At 55.0% G+C, this 18,625-nt stretch overlaps 1 protein-coding gene across 7 annotated transcripts in view; it reads left to right on the top strand.

Annotated features, from left to right (window-relative positions):
- INPP4A (inositol polyphosphate-4-phosphatase type I A) overlaps window positions 1–18,625 on the top strand; it is a 126,434-nt gene that overhangs the window by 78,356 nt on the left and 29,453 nt on the right. For 5 of the 7 annotated variants that reach the window (XR_011076492.1, XM_068564088.1, XM_068564086.1 and 2 more), the window contains 11 exons: window positions 1,284–1,400; window positions 1,675–1,754; window positions 3,910–4,021; window positions 4,774–4,864; window positions 5,319–5,466; window positions 8,330–8,460; window positions 10,300–10,404; window positions 10,897–11,005; window positions 15,493–15,676; window positions 16,918–17,136; window positions 17,932–18,175. Coding sequence is in view for 6 of the 7 variants with exons in the window: in XM_068564088.1 (XP_068420189.1) it covers window positions 1,284–1,400; window positions 1,675–1,754; window positions 3,910–4,021; window positions 4,774–4,864; window positions 5,319–5,466; window positions 8,330–8,460; window positions 10,300–10,404; window positions 10,897–11,005; window positions 15,493–15,676; window positions 16,918–17,136; window positions 17,932–18,175 (1,540 nt within the window). In the remaining variant the exon portion in view is untranslated. The remainder of the gene's footprint in view (window positions 1–1,283; window positions 1,401–1,674; window positions 1,755–3,909; window positions 4,022–4,773; window positions 4,865–5,318; window positions 5,467–8,329; window positions 8,461–10,299; window positions 10,405–10,896; window positions 11,006–15,492; window positions 15,677–16,917; window positions 17,137–17,931; window positions 18,176–18,625) is intronic. The other 2 variants (XM_068564089.1, XM_068564087.1) reach the window with 1 other exon arrangement.

Genomic DNA, 18,625 nt, shown 5'->3' on the forward strand with positions numbered 1-18,625 from the left:
TTTTCTCAGCATTTGTCGAGCACTGCCTACGTATGAAGCCTAGTGCTGGGTGCTGCGGATGATACAAAGACCCTTGAGGCCCCGTCCCTGCCCTCAAGGAGTCTGCCATCCTGTGGGTGAGGAGGCGGGAATGAGCGTGGCTCGTGCAGACAGAGCAGAGTGTGGTCTCTGTTAGAGCAGAGAGACGAGGACGGTACCCGGAGGACGAGGTCCCATCCAGCTCATTGTGTGGGTTTGGAGAGTAACTTGATCCTGTTCAGTGTGTGCAGAAGACACAGCAGGAGCGCAGGGAAGCGGGGGTCTTGCCGGGCCAGGGCAGGCTTGTCCGCAGCTGTGTTTCAGGGAGGCCCTGAGTCAGAGGTCGCTGGGGGAGTGACAGTGCTGTGGGGCCTGACTGGCAGCAGGGAGGAGTGGAAAGAAGGGGCCATGAGAGGGAGGCTCTGGAGGTGGAACTGGCGGGGGTGCATCGATGCTGGTAGTTGAGAACAAAGGAGAAGAAGGCACCACAGCAGGTGCCCGGGTCTGCAGCCTCCTTGGACAGAGAGTCAGAGAGGGTCCGAACCAGCGGATGGAGGGAGAGGTTGGGTGGGGCTGCGGCCCCAGCTGGCCACCTGGGGCGGGCACTGTCCAGCAGGCGCTGAGACATTGGAGCTGGAGCTGCAGGTACAGACAGGAACCGCTAACTGTTTGGCTGAGATCGCTAACCACCGCCTGAGGAAGAGAGTCTGATGTAATGGCGCTTTGGGGGGCAAGGCCGGGCTGCCAGGAAGTAGCTACCTACGATTGAAACACTAGCAGCTAGTCCTCAGAAAGGGATAGCTCTAAGAAAGCCGGACCGTAATTATTCCAAGCCCAGGATTCTAGAAATAACCAACTCTGGCCATTCATATCCTCTTCCATCTGCCTTTGTACATCTTAAAGGAATAACCCACAGTAGTAGATCCAAATACATAACTCATCTGAAGTTGTAAGACTAAGAATACATGTGGACATTCAACTCAGTTTTAGAAAATCCTTCCTGCTGAGGGAGGAACCCTTAGAATGAGCCCTTGGGCCCAGCTTGTGTGGTGGTCTGTTTGTTGTATCTGGGCCCAGAAAACTTTGTCCTTTTTGGAAAACAGTGTTTTGGTTATATGCATCCATGTAAGCCCCATTCGCATTTGTGTTGATCCAAGTTGGTAAGAATGTTAGTTTCTTCTTCTGAGAATGTTGGTGTATTGCAGAAGCAACCAGTTCAAAAAATCCAACTCTGTATTCTGATTCTTTTTTTTTTTCTATTCTAGGGAACCAACGATCCTATATTTCTAAGCAGTATTGCCTTCTTTCAAGACTCTCTTATCAATCAGATGACACAGATCAAGCTCTCCGTGTATGATGTCAAGGATAGATCTCAGGGAACAGTTAAGTACCATGTTGTGGTTCATGGGCTATTCTTCCCTTTTTTTAAAGTTATGTAATCGTTTGAGAGGTGAACACAAGATTGACTTCACTTCTGGCTCACAGATTAATGTCCAAATGTATTTGTCTTTGGGAACGTCTTTATGAGCCTCCCCATTGGGCTCCTGAGATGAGGTCAGATGTGTGGAGAGAACCAGCCAGCTGGACTCCCCAGGGCCTGGCAGTTGGAGCAGAGGCAAAGCAGATGCACTAATGCTGTCTCCCCCTCTTCCTCAGATGTACTTGCTGGGCTCTGGAACATTTGTCGTCAAAGATCTGCTCCAGGACAGGCATCATAGGTTGTATTTAACACTAAGGTTGGTATTTAATTTTGTCCCTTTGCAAGGATCTGGAATTATGAGGTCCAGGGACAGATGGGGAACGGCCCTACTTCCTGTACTGAGAGAGCACCGTGTCCCCAGAGGCCAGTCTCTGGTGGGGGGGACTTGGTTGTCATTGAGGAGAGAGAAGAAAAGCCTGTCAGAGGGCCTCTCACGGAATGGAAATGTGCAGTGTTCATAGGAAGTATGCAGACCCAAAGGAAAACCTAGGTATACATCTAATAATACCAAATATATTTTCCTGTTATCTGTCCCCTCCCTAATAGGATGTGATCTCCCAGGGGGCAGGGATGTTCCATGGTTTTGCTTGTATCCCAAGACCTAGAACAGTGCCTGCTGCTCAGTAAACATTTGTGGAAGGAAGGAATGTGGGGAGGGGGGCGGGGGGGACCCCACTATGTTGGGGTCAAGGTGTCAGTCCTTCCCAGATTCATTTTAGGGGTAATTCCCACCCTGACATAGTGTCCTTTTTTTTTCAAAATAATGTAAAAATTGGGGAAATAGTCCCAAATAGCAAAGAAGATTTTGACACAGAAGATGAATTCCCTGCTAGTAGTGCGACACTTTGAAGATACGGAGATGATGGAGTTGAAGGCGTTGGGCAGGGCTCACCCTGCTGTGTGTGAGGAGAGCTTGACTCAGGACGAGGAAGCGGTCTCGGGGAGAAAAAGCAGGGTCGCCTGGGGGAGGGGCCGTTAGAGAAAAACACCCAGGTGCATCATACGCCAGAGCTGATTCTAGTTGGATTAGGGTTCAGTGTCAGACGTGGGCATCATCCTTTTTATTTATTTATTTATTATTATTTAAAATTTTTATACATGTACATTTTATAGTCATATATTAAGCTCTTACTGTGTGCTCTCCTGTATGACTTCACCTAATACTACAACCCTAGGAGGAGATATTAGGTAATGTTAGGGATGAGGAACCTGAGGTCCAGAGAGGTTAATTAACTTGCTCCGTGTTATCCAGCTAAGAACTATCAGAGCCCACATACAAATCCAGGCAGTCTGATTCCAGAGCCTGCACTTTTTATTTTTTATTTTTTGGCTGCATTGGGTCTTTGTCGCTGCGCGTGGGCTTTCCTTTGGTTGCGGCGAGCGGGCTTCTCATTGCGGTGGCTTCTCTTGTTGAGGAGCACGGGCTCTAGGCCCATGGGCTCAGTAGTTGTGGCTTACAGGCTCTAGAGTGCAGGCTCAGTAGTTGTAGCGCACAGGCTTAGTTGCTCCGCGGCATGTGGGATCTTCCCGGACCAGGGCTCGAACCCGTGTCCCCTGCATTGGCAGGCAGATTCTTAACCACTGCGCCACCAGGGAAGCCCCATCGTCCTTTTTAAAAGGAGCTAGAGATGACCGTCAAACAGAGAGCCTGGGGAGGGACTTTTCCAGGCACAAGAACCGTGAGAGTGAGTCACAGAGGAAATGGTCAGTGGATGCATGTGACCACATAAAAATTTAGAACCTGGCTAAGCCCCACAGCTTAGATAACAAAGCCAGAGGCTTCAGGGTATCTCTGAATGAATCAGGGATTCACTGGGGCTTCCCTGGATGAATCAGGTGGGCCCAGGCAGCCAGCAGCCACCCTGAGGGGTCTTAGCAGTAAAGCGGACCAGGGCTAGAGTGGTGTCAGCTTTACCATGAAGGATTCAGAGGCTTCGGGAAATCCTGGGTGACCTCAGCTTACTTGGGGTCCTGGCCTAGGCCTTGAGGCTAATCAGAGCTTGACGGTGGGGTGGGAATGAGCAGAAAAGGGGTCTAGTGCCAGAAGAAGATGCTCTCCAGTCCCGATTCCAAGGTGTGTTCGCATCACTCTCCGGGGCGGGGTCAGCCCAGGGCTGATGGGCACCAGCCTCCCGAGCGGGCATTGGCTACCCCCGACCCCCGCTTCACCAGGCACGCCACCCATCTCTGGGGCCTCGTTGCCTCTCAGACACAGCCCTCTTCTGTGCCCCCGTCTCCTCACCTGCCTCCCCCGGAGCCTGTGCACACGGTAACTGCTGCCTGACTGACCAGCTGGCCCCATCCTGGCACCCCCAGGACCCCTTGACCATCCAGGAGGCTGAGCTTTGTGTTGAAGCAGAAAACGAAGCGCAGTCACGGCGCCATTTACCGAAGCGCGTTGCTGGTTGCAGGTCTGCGGAGAGCGACCGAGTGGGCAACATCACCGTGATGGGCTGGCAGATGGAGGAGAAGTCAGACCAGCGGCCCCCCGTGACCCGGTCTCTGGACACCGTCAACGGGCGGGTGAGCACACCGCTTTGCTCCTCTCCGTGAGGAGTTGAGGACTGTCCCGACGCACTTTGCCCGTGAGCTGTGGGGAGGGGGAGGCTGGGCTCCGCCGCAGGCGCTTCTCCAAGTAGAGAGAAGCGGGCCCCTGCCCCTGCTCCGGGCCACGCTGGCCCCTCTCCAGAGTGCGAGCTGCAGTCAGTCAGGAGGGGAGAGGTGGCTCGTGGGTGTGGAGTGAGACCCAGGTCATCCCTGAGGGCTGGTTACGGTCTTCCTCTCCCAGACGCTCCTACGCCTCGCAGCCGCCTGGGCCCCATCTCACATCTGTGCCCCCCCCCCACCCCGCCCCCCGTGTCACCCTCTGTGATGCACAGCCGCTCACCCAGACACTCTCAAACAACAGTTCTAATTTCAGAGCCCAAACGCTGGTAAGTAGGCATTGTAAAATACAGAGATCTCTCATTTTACCCCAAATAAACCTGAAACATCAGCTGTGGAAATACTCCTGGGCCTCATCTACCACTGCCCTTTCATCCTACACATCAAAACACTCAAAGACAAGGGGAAGTGACTTGGTGGAAAGTTGTGCGTTTCTAGAAGATTGTGTGGGCGAAGTATGTTCAGTGTCCTGGGAGGGGCTTCACTTGTCTGTGGCCGTGCGTTTCTCGTAGAGTTGATGGTGGATGTTAGTTTCAAGGGTTCTTTTATGACATGATGTGCTCTGGAGTCTGAGTCACAGTTTTCTCATGCTTTTCTGTACGTGTTTTTAGATGGTTCTGCCTGTTGACGAGAGCTTGACCGAGGCCTTGGGAATCCGATCCAAATACGCTTCGTTGCGAAAAGACACTTTACTGAAATCGGGTAAACAGCTTCCTCTGTTGGTACTCTTGCCACTCGTGAGTGTCCACGTGGGTTCGTGGTCTGCTTCCCCACCCGCTCTGATTGTCACGGCTGTGCACGCCGATTGTCACCTCTCTGCACAGCAGCGTGCCGTCCTTTGTGGCAGCATGTCAGGACCTCGTGACCCTCCGGGGAGGGGGCTCCTCCTTCCTTTCGCTCTGTCTCGATGGCGTCGGGCTCGGTGACCGGCAGCCTCCCCGCCCCAGTCCTAGCACCTTAGAGCCAGTGACACGGTCTGGGATGATGAGACCGCATGTCACAGGGCAGGGGCGTTCGGGCTCGGTCACTCCGTGGGTGTGGGTGTAAGTGTTTTTAACTCCCTGGAGGTGAATAGGAAGAAGACCCGGGGGCCGGTGGGGAGGGCCCTGCAGCGGCCTGCGCCTGCTCACCGCAGCCTGTCCCCCTCCCACCTCAGTGTTCGGCGGTGCCATCTGCCGCATGTACCGGTTCCCGACCACCGAGGGCAACCACCTGCGGATCCTGGAGCAGATGGCGGAGAGCGTGCTGTCCCTGCACGTGCCCCGGCAGTTCGTGAAGCTCCTGCTGGAGGAGGACGCGGCCAGGTGAGGCCCCCTGTCACGCGCCCCGTCCCATCTGGAAGGCTCGTGGGCGGGGTGGGTGGGGCACTGGCATCAGATGGGCCTGGCCGCACGCCCAGCGTCCACCGCCTGCCTGTTCCGCGGCCTGGGCTCAGTTTGCTCACCTGTGTCCCGGGGTTTCTGTGCGAGGACGTCACGAGACAGCGTGCCCGACACGCCAGCTGTGCCCCTGCTGAGCACGGGCTTCCCTCCCCGCCCCTCCCCTCCGGCCTTGAGAAAGTTAGACTAGCTGGTCCCTCTCTGGTTGTGGCTGCCTGGGTCACGGTTTTCTACGGTCCGGGCTCCAGAGGGCTAAGGATGACCCATCAGGACACCGATCCTCTGTGTCTCTCAGCCCAGGGCCTGCTTCACTGGTCCTGAGGCGGGGAGCAGCCTGAGAGGAGGTCCGGGCACTGCAGAGTATGTCTCCTGTCTGCCTAAGAGTCATCTCTGCTCCTTGCCTTCGAGCACTGTTAATCGTAGATGCAACACAGCAGCTGCATGAAGGAAAACAGTGCAGCCAGATCCTACTGTTTTAATACAGCTCTTTTGTTTTAATTTTTTTATCTTGAAAAAAAATTTGAACTTAGAGAAAAATGGCAAGAATAATGCAATGAGCTGCTTTATCCCCCATATGTGTATATTTTATTTATTTTTTATTTTTTATATAAATTTATTTTATTTATTTTTGGCCTTGTTGGGTCTTCGTTGCTGTGCGTGGGCTTTCTCTAGTTGTGGCGAGCAGGGGGCTTCTCTTCGTTGCGGTGCATGGGCTTCTCATTGCAGCGGCTTCTCTTGTTGCAGAGCACGGGCTCTAGGCGTGCGGGCTTCGGTAGTTGTGGCTCGTGGGCTGTAGAGCGCAGGCTCAGTAGTTGTGGCTCGCGGGCTCAGTAGTTGTGGCGCACGGGCCTAGTTGCTCCGCGGCATGCGGGATCTTCCCGGACCAGGTCTCAAACCCGTGTCCCCTGCGTTGGCAGGTGGATTCTTAACCACTGTGCCACCAGGGAAGCCCTGTGTATATTATATAGAGTTAATTTTTTGAAACTTCCTTTCAGCTTTTCCGTATTTGTAATATATTTACATAGCTACCATCTACTTTTCTATATATCTTCAGTTTCACTAAATTTTTAGTTACGCCTAATTTCCCACTGTTTGGTGCACTATAACTTGGAAGAATTCATTCATTCATTGTGTTGGTTTGGAGGGTTTTGTTGTTTCTCACACCGGCCACGGGGCCAGTGCTCTACTCACTGTGGTGGGGAGGCGGGGGTCTTGATGAGCGAGATGGACCGTGGGAGACAGTCAGTAACAGAACTTGGGCCACACGGGGCCCAGACGGGTCACTGGTGTGCGGAACCTAAAAGGGGCCGCAAGAAGGAGGAGGGTGGTCGGGGCAGGCTCTGAGAGACGGTGACACTAAGCTGACACCCGAAGCACAAGGAGGAGCCACGTGACACACGGGCAGAGACACGGAGAGAGAAGGGCCTGCAGCAGCTGAGGCAGACAGGCTCGGGTGCAGACCCAAGGCCGGCGGGGCCACTCAGCCAGCAACCCATGGGGACATCGGTCCCACCCAGCCTTGCCTGCACCGAGGGTTCTTTTACATTAATCTTGTTGATTTAATAATAATAAAATGGCACAGCTTTTTAATTTTTTTTAACTTTAGAAAATTTAGTCGATTCCTAAAACACTTCTATAAAATTAGCTTTTTCCCCCCCTCAGAGGAAAACGTGCATAGTATAAAAAGCCAAAGAGCGCAAAAAGGCTTTTAACAAAAAACATAAGTCTTGGGATGCTCAACTTTCTGATCTCCTTCCCAAGAAACAACCACTTTTAGCCGTTTTAGTGTTTTCTGCTATATTTCTAAATTTATGTATAGAGTACTCAATTAATCAACTTCAGAGATTAACTGCTGATTTCCTATGAAGAGGATTTTAGGTCTTTTATACTTTCCCCACCAGTTTCCTAAGTTTCCTAAAGTGGTTATCCTTTTTTTTTTTTTTTGAATCCATTTTGTGTGTTCATTATTCTGATTATGTAGCTATTATTTCCTGCTGAGCTAAGAAGTTTATATTTCAGTTCTTAAACAGCTTTCATTTTTGTGGATATAACAAATTCTTTTTTTTCTTGTCTTCTTCTCTATGCACTTTTAGATCTAGACAGTTCATTACTTACACAGATAGTAAAGGGAACGATAGCTAAAGTTGCCAGCTTCCCAGGGTCCTTGTCCCGGACCCGAATAGGATGACAGTGCAACATAAGGGGCCAGGTGGCCACAGCAGGAGCCACGGGCCCCCGTTGCTGAGCAGCCCGGCTCGCCGGACAGCTTTATACTCTGCAGCTCTGCTCTGGTGAGGGCAGAAAGCCCCATGCCTCCCAGAGTCCAGGAGGCAGTGACAGCCCCGGGTGGAGGGGATGGGGGGGGGGTGGGGAGGGCCTGTAGCAGTTGCCCTCAGGCTCCAATCCTCCTGTGCTCCGGGAGGGTCAGACTCAGGCTGCAGTTCAAGCCTTCACGCCCCTGTGGCCTCTGGACACATGCAAGGTCGCCAGGGTGCCATGGTGGAGCCACTCCCCTCTTCACTCCTTCGCTTAGTTTTCCCTGAACATTTGACTAAGTTCCTATGAAAAGCCTGTCTGTGCAGTTGCCACGTGGTCAGTGGTCTGCCTTTTTTACAGCCGCTCTTGGAGCTGTCTGCTGTCCTGCCCTGCTGCCGGCCCTCCAGACTCGCAGGGCCTTCCCTGGGCGTGACGCGTCCACATCCATCTGTCCTCCTGGTTGGCCAGGACTCCTGAGCCTCTGCTGGGAGGGAGCTGGCGCCACGGCCTGATGCGTGTGTCTTGCTTGCAGAGTGTGTGAACTGGAAGAGCTGGGGGAACTGTCCCCTTGCTGGGAGAGCCTCCGGCGCCAGATCGTCACTCAGTACCAGACCATCATCCTCACGTACCAGGAGAACCTGACCGACCTCCATCAGTACAAAGGTGGGTGCCCGCTCTCATTTTCCCAGCTGGAAATCTGGAACCCAGGGTCACTCCCATATTCCCACTGACAGACACTCTAATGGATTTTTAAAAATAGATTCTCATGTACGTGTGAGTTCTCTCAAATACGGAGTTTTCAGATCTTAATTGAGAAGACAAATGTGTGAATTGCATCGAAAGTTCCTTCCATGGTATCATCTGCCAAAACAACCGCTGTAGGATGAAATTCAGGAGAGACAAAGTCACAGGCTGTTGGTTCATTTTATTTCTTCGTCTTGGTCTAGCATCAGTGAAATGGCCAAAAGGATGCAGGCCGTTTGCCTGGAGACAAAGCAAGGCAGGGTTTTCTAGATTTCCCGGTTTAACTGTTTAGCGGTCCTTATATTTACATATGAATTGTCTGAGTGGAGCTCTCCATTTTGACTCAAAAGTGAACGTGAAATATAGACACATCTTTTCTTCTTGAAAGATGCCACTTGATTTTCAAAACATTTTCAGGGTAGGTTTAGAAGACTATGCTTAACTCATTCCCTTTTGGTTCCAAATGGAGTGACTTTTTTGGTTTTCTATTACTTTATTCTCTATCTTCAGATTCTTCCCTCCTTCCCCTCTTTATAATAGAATTTCAGCTTTTAAGGAAAATCATAAGCCCTTAATGTGGGGACAGAACATAGGAACCTGTCCCTAAACTTGGCTGAGAAACAGCCAAGTTTACAGGAGTGATGACAAGATGATGGTGCCCTGGGTTTGGTTTGAATCTGAAGAACAGATCTAAGTGTATTTCTAAGACACATGGCAACGTTTGCCTGAAGGGACTCAGGGACCTGCCTGTGCTGGATGCTTGTTACCTGGGAAAGTCTGAACCCCCCACCACGCTTCTTCTAGAGCAGAGCTTCTGAGATGTCAGCGTGCTGCTGAGTCTCCAGAGAGTCTCGTGGACAGCAGGTCTGGGGTTCTGCATTTGTAACAGGCTCCCAGGATGCCAGTGCAGCCGGGCCACGGGCTACCCCGTCAGTAGCTAGAGAACCATCTCCCCTGGCAAAGTACAAAGCAGACGGTGGCTGGTCTGCGTTTTGCATACTGGCAAAATAAATTTGTCTTTTTTCACTAGATGGAATGTTTATTTCTCCTGATTGTTAGTGTAATTTATAGTCTCTTTCTCTAGGCAAGTAGTTCTTTACTTAGTTAAGTATTCTAATTATAGAAATAAGATTGTGAATATTTGTTAGAAAACACGGTCCGAACTCCTGAGCCCCCCCAGGGTGTACAAGGGGACACGTTAGCGTGCTTTCCGGAGGCCAGAACCGACGCTGTGTAGCGTTGGCCCATCTCGATAGACCTGGGGTGATGAGCAGACCTTCTCATCACTTTTCAGGATTGAGAAGTGTTGCTCCCGTCACACCAGCTTCTTAGATCTTGGATGCCGGCAGCCTCTGCAGTTGGAACAGGCACTTCCTGGCACGGGCCCACTTGCTTTTTATAGTGGTGCTGACATCATGCTGCACAAAATCCTGTCCCTGTGTCAGACCTGTTGGTTGACAGCTGATGATGGGAAGGCCTGGTGTCGCTCCTGAGCCTCCGAGGGTGGATCCACCAGGCCCCTTTCACCACCTAGGACCCCGAACCAGTCTCCTGGCCGGGAGCTGCTCTCCCTCAACGTTTCACCCCCATCGTCTGGGAAGGAAGTGTGCTCGTGGGCAGCTCAGAGTTTCCGAGGCCACTGCTGACACACACCTGCATACCCACAGCAGCACCCTCAAACTGTCCCTTCTCCACCCACCGTTCATGAATGGGGGATACAGGCTGACCATCTTTATTTTCTCACATTCCGTTCCTTAGGTCCCTCGTTCAAGGCAAGCAGTTTGAAAGCAGATAAAAAGTTAGAATTTGTTCCCACGAACTTACACATACAGAGGATGAGAGTTCAGGACGATGGAGGATCAGGTAACCGTCTCGCTGGATCACATGTCACTTCCTTTCTCCCTGAGCTGCCCCACATCTGCCCCAGCCTGCCCTGTGTGTGCTGCTGCTGGGCGCTCGGCAAAGAGGCACAGCCCAAGGGCCTCCGGAAGGCCTTTGTGGAGAGCTCAGACCCCTTCCTCTTGTCTGTCCTCCCTCCAGCTTCCCTTTGTGTTGCTGTGGCAGAAAATTGCCCACAGGTCATCCTTCTGAAGGAGGGATGCAAGCTGAGTGTCGCTGGGTAGTTGCCCTCTGCCCTGTGTGACTCTCCCCTGAGACAGACAGGCCCCTCGTAGCCGAGATCATGGTGCTTGGCTCCAGAGACCCTCGGGCAGCCCGGGCTGTGCGACTGAGGGAACCACAGGCTGCTTGGAAGTGGGCTGACTGGGGGATCCCAGAGTTGTGTACGTATCCCTGTAGCTGGCTCGTCCACAGGCCTGAGCCCAGAGTAATGGAGGAGAGCTTTCTGTCATTCAGATCAGAACTACGACATCGTCACCATCGGAGCGCCAGCAGCACACTGCCAAGGCTTTAAGTCAGGAGGTCTCCGCAAAAAGCTGCACAAATTTGAAGAGACCAAGAAACAGTAAGTTCTTGGAGGGGGTCTGTCGTCCTTGTACTGCCGTCTGATGCTTCCTAGGTTAAAAAAACCAAAAAACAAAAAAGTCAAAACCGGACCACAGAAACCTCCAGCATCCGATCTGCTTTTGCGGGGCGGGAGGGGCTGCCTTACGGGCCCTGTGCTGCTCTGTGTGTGTGACTGAGCTGGGTGGGTGACGAGGCACCCGAGCCGTGGTCCTGTCCCTGGAAAATGGCAGCGGATGGAAATGCACCTGGAGAGCGGTGCCCCAGGCGGCGGCCCTCGTGGACGCTGGGGCTCGGCTGCCCTTTACAGGCCCTCATCGGTTGGTTGAAGGTCACAAAGCGTGAAGCCGGGGAGAGGTCGTTTCCTCTCCTGGAGGATGCTGGCGGTCAACATTCCCAGTGTCAGAAAGGCTCACGGGGCTGTACGGAGTTAACCACGCTGAGCAGGAAATTGGGAGGTGGGCGGGGCGGGGCGGGCCTTGCGGAGCACGCGGTGAGGGGCGGGGCCTTGGGGGCGGTGAGGGGCGGGGCCTTGGGGGCGGGAGCCGAGGGGCTGGCCGGGCGCAGGCGTGATGGTGACGCAGAGCTGACGGGTCTGGGCCTGGCCCTGGGGCAGAGTCAGCACCAGCGCTTGGAGCCTGCTGGAAACCAGCGAGCGGAGGGTGCAGGGTGTGCTGTGGATCAGAGGGGACGGGAGAGAGCGCTAAACCGAGCTGTTGTGCTGGACGCTGCGAGGCGTGGGTGATCTTCCCGAGCGTCACTCGCCAGACTTACCTTGACCAGGGGGCGCAGGTGTAGGAAGTGGATGCCATGCGTGTAGCCGATGCCCTGGGCTCCTCGGACCGTGAGGTGGAGGAGCCACGCGAAGGCCTCAGGCTCGCAGAAGGTGACGGAGACGAGCCTGTGCTCAGGCTGACAGGAGAGAGGAAGGCAAGTGAGGGGAGACGGCAGAGGACACCGATGGAGCGAGGTTCTGGAGGAGACGGGGAGGCGAGGTCGGGAGAAGAAGGTGGGGCTGCAGAGAAGGAACAAGCTGGGGCCGCGATGGGGCAGTCTGCGCGGAACGTGGGCTCGAGGGGCCAGAGCCGAGCGCTTTGAGGATGGTGACGCCAAGGCCCGCCAGCCTCAGGAGGACCCGCAGGGCAGTCGGAGGAGGCTTAGTGCCGGCCAGAGCCTCAGGCCCCAGGGCGGGAGTCAGGTCAGGGCTTGAGCAAGGTGACCTCGGACTGCACGGGTTGGGAAGAAAGGTCAGGTGCAGTGGTCGTGGGCCGAGGGGCGAGCAGACTGGCGGAGAGCAGCTGGGGAGTTGGGTCAGGGCTGTGCGCAGGGCTAGGCGGCATCTCTGGGAGGCCCCTGGCAGCCTCCTCGACCTTGATTCGTCCCCACCAAGGGCTCCTCCCAGGGCAGACAAGCCAGGCCACCAGATCCCCCCGAGGATTCACCGACCCGGTGCCCCTCTGGGAATTAGGACAAAGGCGAGCTTCCTGTGCCACCACGCTCTGCACAGCCAGCCGCGTGTCTGTCGCAGCATTGCATGTGGCCGCGTGGAGGTGCGAGTGTGTGACCTGAGGCTGGCGTGGAGGCCCCGGAGGAGAAAGCCGCTCAAGAGGGCTGTCCCTGTCCCAGGAAGGTTGGGGTGTTGATACCTAAGTATTTGGCATGTTAACTTCAGTACCTCTTACTCCCTAAATGCTTCTACAGCATTTTTCTAATATACTATATACATTTTTACTTAATGTCCTACTGATGTCATAAAACCACCTGCAGGAATGGTTTGCACCAGGGGAACTCTCCTTTCGGCGCGGGTGTTACTCGCCCGCATGGGACGTCTCCCTGGGGCTCGAGCACGTGCGCAGACGTTGCTCTCAGCAGTGAGCATGCTGGGCTCCTGAGTTTGATCGTCCCTGTAGTCGGGGCCTCGACAAATGATCTCCAGAATTTTGACAAAAGAGAACTTGTTTTTTTAATTTTTGTTTTGCATTTGCCGTTTGCTAACAAGCTGCTAATATTTTGTTTTGGTTCTTTTCTTTAGCAGTTTTGAGGAGTGTTGGTGAGTTTTCTGTCTGTGGAGAGTGTGTGTTTGGGTCTTGCTCTCGTGCAGAGAAAGACTGTCCCCTCCTCTGAGGTGCTTCCCCCTCTGTGCCCCCGTGGGCTCCTAGTTGTAGCCTCATAGACAGAATTCTCCTTCCAACTGCAATGTTCTGTGATAATGAATAGCCCTTCCCAGTCTGCTGTGTCAAACCCTCCCAGTCTGGTGGCAGTTCATTGCTGTGCTCACTCGAAGCGAAGACCCAGTTTTGTTCCTCCAGGATATGAGGAGCCCAGGCCGGGCAGGTCCCCAGGTGCTGGGGTTTCAAGTCAACCCACTGGTGCGTTTGGGAGTCCCTTCCTGGCTTCTTTTACAAGAACCTATGGCTTTTCAGTTTTCAGTTCCCCTTCACGTCTTGTAGGAATGAAGCCAGCTTACATTTTTATGGTATTTAATAGTTAATGGAGATTTGTAAAACAGTATTACTAGGGCCAGTTTTATCCCTGGAGGGCAAACCAAGAATTAATACAGCCAAGTGACTTTTTCCACCAACAATGAGAGGGCAGCCAGAAACCACCATGCCTGCTGCCTGGGGTCCCCACTGCCGTTCCAGGCCTCCCCAGACTCGCCCAGGGCGCTTGCCCCGGCCCAGAACAGGGGCTCCGCGCTGGGGCTTGTGAGGCACCCGTAGCCCTCAGAACTGCTGCTGTCGTGGAGCTGGAGCAGCTCAGGGGCCGTGGCTGGGCGGACGCTGCTGGAGATGCCGGGGCGCTGCACGCTGAGGACACCCTCCCCCGTGGCTGAGGCTCTGCAGCTGCCCCCAGTTTAGGCCTGTGGTTGGGCTCCCACGCTCGTGTGTTCACGGTCATCCGTGAACAGCAGCTCTTTGAAGTGTATCCTTTCTCACTCCCGCCACGTTCTTCCCGTGTTACTAACAGGATCTGTGGGCACACACAGTGAGTGGGGTGATGCTTTCTGTCCCGCTTGTCGGAGGCTTTGTATTTGCTGAAGAGAACACACCCATCTCCATACACACGTGTACGTGTACGTGCAGCACACGTTACGTGTGTTCTCTAAATATTGGCTCCTGGGAAGAATAAATTTTAAAAATCCTGTTTTGAGATTGTATTCCTAAGACTCAATTGTCTTAAATGGCAGCTATTCATTTGGCAGTGATTGCAGATTGGAAAGCAGCGTGTGCACCTCGTGCTGTGCAGGCTTGACCGCAGCCTGCTGCATGGGCTTCTGGCAACTCCATCATTTTTCACTGTGGTGTCTGGGCTTGGGGTGTTGTTTTTTCTGGGGTGCTTCAGTTTTTGTTTTTGCATGTTTACCCCATAGTCCGTCAGGGGAACGGGCAGGGCGGTTTCTTGGTGACCCAGCTTCGGGTTACCCTGGAAAGAGCCCAGCAGGGAAAGGGCTCAGTCCTACCGTGTGACCCTCACCTCCAGGGGCAGCAGTGGAGGGTGTGGTCCTCCCTCTTCCCCTAAACTCAAAGGGTAGCTCTTCGAGGGGACCAGTCAGGGCCCCTCCTTACATGAAGGATGGGTGCCTTATACTTCTCCCTGTTTCCCTCAGCTTCCTCAGGTGGTCTGAAAAATAAACTTATAATATTGGGTTGATTGGGGATCTTAGCTAAGAGACATGCAATTTACCATCTCCATCTAGAAGGTCCCACGAAGCCAGGGACGTGGAGTTGGATCCCCAGAGGCTGGTGTTTGTGCCGGGCAGTAGCTTTGACATCAGATCCCAAGATGCACATGCTGCTCGGTGGCAGGGAGGGGGGGACGAGGGAAGGACTGGTTTTCAAAGCCAGTGAGGCGTCCAGGCCTGGCCTCCAGTTCGGCATGTTCTCCATGCCCCCTTCATCTGATGGAACATTAATTTTTAAGCAGGGGAGTCCCGGAGCAGGGGAGAGAGGATGGAAGCCCAGTTTTCTGGGGACTTGCTAGGGTAGACACACGAGGGAGGGTGTGGGTCTGTGCACAGAAAGTTTGAAGTCCTGATTGGCCAAATGAAAAGACAGGTTTCTTTTGGCAAAGTCCAGCCCCCTACTGCAGTCTCCCTTCACTGCGGTGTGAACCACTCTGGTGTCAGCAGGTCTCCACTCAGGTACTGCTTAAAAACTGACAGAAGAGGTTCTTAGCTGAAAGATTATGAGCATCCAGGTAACTACTGGGTTCAGCATCTGTACACACAGGTAGAAACACGGTAAAAATACAGATACATGCAAATATGGATAAAAGACTTAATTGTATTTTAACATTTCAAGCCTCTGCTGTACAGACAGAACGGATCTCCTGAGATTTCCTCTTGGCCATCAGCAACTAGCCTAGCCTGGGAAACACCCCTGAGTAACAGGAGGCTTCACCTCGTGCTGGTTGTGGGCAGGGGCGGGGAGGTGCTGCTATCCCCATCGATGGGGAGAACCCCTTAGAAGCTGTTCTCATCCGTTTTAGTACGTCATCCAGCTGTCAGTCCATCATCTACATACCACAGGACATCGTCAGAGCCAAGGAGATCATCGCCCAGATCAACACCCTGAAAACCCAAGTGAGTTACTACGCAGAGCGGCTCTCGAGGGCGGCCAAGGACAGGTCTGCCACTGGCCTCGAAAGAACACTCGCCATCTTAGCAGACAAGGTAGGAGAGGCTACTCTGCTGCAGGTGGGTGGGGGGTCCCTTGGGTTTCTGAAAACCCCTGGACACCTCATGTGTGCCTAGAGCTGTCCGCACAAATGGTGACGTTGGGATGACCTTGAAGGTCTGACTTCAGACCCTGTTCCTACCAAGGCCTGGGGCGGGGGTTGGTGACTGGCCCATGGTCACAGAGCTGGATGGGGGCAGACCAGCGACAGAGCCCGGAGCTCAGGAGCCTCAGCCGTGGCTTCATGCACTTGGCTTTCCAGGGAGCGCACAGGGGTCCTGTGGAAGCTGGGACAGCTCCTCTGCTTCCTTAGTGACTGCCTACTCAGCACATTTTGGGCCACATTTCTGTTGTACTCACAGTTCGAAAAAAGAAACTGAATTATTATACACACATAAGATAAGAACAGTATAATTTCATTGGCTTATATATAGTCCACAAACCAGCTTCTAATTAACTGTCATCTGATCCTGATTAAAAATTGACGGATGATGCTTTTTCACATGACTCAGTGTCTCTCTCCACATACGTGCCTCCGCCAAACACACACGTGCCCATAAGCACACACACGTGCAGGCACAGATTCTGGTCACACTTCCCCACTCACACCTGCTTCACTGGGATGAGCTGCTTTTCCCCGTCCGAATGTCTTGTATCCTTCCCGTGTGTTTGCCCAGTAAAAAGACTGAGAGCCGGGGGTTAAATCCACTCATAAAATAAAGGTGACGTTGTCAGATGTCAAATTCTGAGCCACAGAGCCGCTGTTGCGTGCAGAATTCCCCAGAACCGCAAGTGCTATGCCAGGAATCCTGCTGCCCGGGGCTTCAGGTATTAGATGTGAAACATAAGACCTCAGTGGTTAAACTGTAGTGAGGCCTGTGCCCTGGGATGGAGGGACAGCCCGGGAAGCCAGTGAAGGCTGGCACTGGGCTCACCCCGGGCCCCTCCTCCAGCCATGTCAGGCTCAGAGGCCGGCCGGGGTCCAAGAATGTCAGATGCTTCTTGGCCTCTCTGTCGTCCTCCTTGCGTTCTCCAGGCTTCTGTGGGAAATTCTTGCTGAGATTCAGCCGGGCCTGTCGTGCGGCAGCCTTTAACCTCGGACGTCCCGAGGGCTGCAGCTCTTGGGGTGTTGGCACCATGCAGGAGGGCAGAGGGGGGCGGGCTGGGTGCTCTGAGAGGCCGGGCCCCGCAGCCCCACCTGGGTGCTCAGCGGCCAGGTGCGCGTGTGTCCCTGCAGACCCGGCAGCTGGTCACCGTGTGCGACTGCAAGCTGCTGGCCACCTCCATCCACGGGCTGAAGGCGGCCCGACCCGACTACATCGCCTCCAAGGCCTCGCCCACCTCCACTGAGGAGGAGCAGGTGATGCTGAGGAACGACCAGGACACCCTCACGGCCCGGTGGTCGGGCAGGAACAGCCGGTCTTCCCTGCAGGTCGACTGGCACGAGGAGGAGTGGGTGAGTCTGCCGCCCCCGCCCGTCGCCCGGCCGCCGAGCCGGCTTGGGAAATGCGAGGCCTCGCTCCCTCACGGGGGTCGGGCCCAGCCTGGGCCTGGCCTCCTCGGCCTCCGCTGGCCGTCAGCCCTTCCGGGACCACGTCCTTCTGGAGATGTGGGAGCTGAGGTGCTGGGCAGCTGGGTGAGGATTTGGGAGACGCCGCCCTGACATCCCGTCACGATGCTGCTTCCGCAGGGTGGGCTCTGAGCGCAGGGTCTGCCCCTGGAGGGAGTGACACATCAGGGACTCGTGTTTGTCATTTGCTGGGGCTGTTCTTCGGCGGTGTCGTCCTGGGGGCACCGGATTACCGGCGGCAGCAGCGCGCTCCCCCAGGCCTGCCCTGGCGTCCTGAGTGCTGCCTGAGTTTCTGCAGGGACCCCCCCCTTCCCCGTGCTGAGCGATCCACCGCCTCCGCCTCCGTCCAGAAGACCTCAGTCTCCTGCGGCGTTTGTACGAGGGCTGCTGGGAGGGAGGAGGGGACGAGGGTGCTCCCGTGGCCCTCGTGCCCACAGTGGCCTCCAGGACAGCGGCTAGCAGACGTCCCACAAACTTCAAAACTGATGCCCACGGGGCACTGACTTGCCTTTGGAAAAGCAGATGCAGCTTTCACGGGGAATTCGAATTGTCTCGCCCTCTGCGTCTTGCGGGGTCTCAGTGGGCACGGCGCCCGGGGGGGTCGGTGCGGGGGGCGGGCTCTGCTTCCTGCCCCGTGTCTCCCGCTGGGAGAGCTGACCCCGCGCCCCTTGGGTCCGCCAGGAGAAGGTGTGGCTGAACGTGGACAAGAGCCTGGAGTGCATCATCCAGCGGGCAGACAAGCTGCTGCAGCGGGAGCGCCTGCGGGGCGAGGGCTGCGACCACGGCCTCCCCGGCGCCGGCAGCTGCGCGGGCAGGAAAGGTAACCGGGGCAGCCAGGCCTACTGGATCCGACCGGAGGACCCCCTCTGCGACACGCCCCCCTCACCACGCCCCCCCGCCGCATGCCGCCCTCACCCGACCACACGTGCGTACGCACCCCGCTTCCCACCGCCGCCTCGAGCGCTGTCCGTGTGTCCGTGTGTGTCTCTAACTCCACGCCCGCCACGCAGACTGCAGGGAGGCCGCTCAGCAGAGGGGGTGTCGCGGCACCCAGGGCAGCGGGGGCGGGGCTCCCGAGCCTTCACGGCTGCGGGGCCCGCGTGTGAGCCTGCAGGCGCGGCGAAGGCCGGACCTCAGGGCCCTGCCGGCTCACGCTGCCGCGTCCGGGAGGGTCGGGCTCCTGGGCTTTTCTGGTTTGTCAGCCCATCCGGGAACCCGAAGGAGGCCGAACGGTAGATGCCTTTCTTGTGAGATTGCTTACCGTGTCAGTCATCGAGGAAAAGGTGAGGCGTGCAGCTCTCTCTGGATGAGAGCTGGTGGCAGGCCCAGTGGACTGGTCTGGAAAGGCTGGTTGTCACTGGCTGGGCGTGCTTTT

The sequence above is a fragment of the Eschrichtius robustus genome, chromosome 15, assembly GCF_028021215.1.
Source record: "Eschrichtius robustus isolate mEscRob2 chromosome 15, mEscRob2.pri, whole genome shotgun sequence".
NCBI classification, from domain to species: domain Eukaryota; kingdom Metazoa; phylum Chordata; class Mammalia; order Artiodactyla; family Eschrichtiidae; genus Eschrichtius; species Eschrichtius robustus.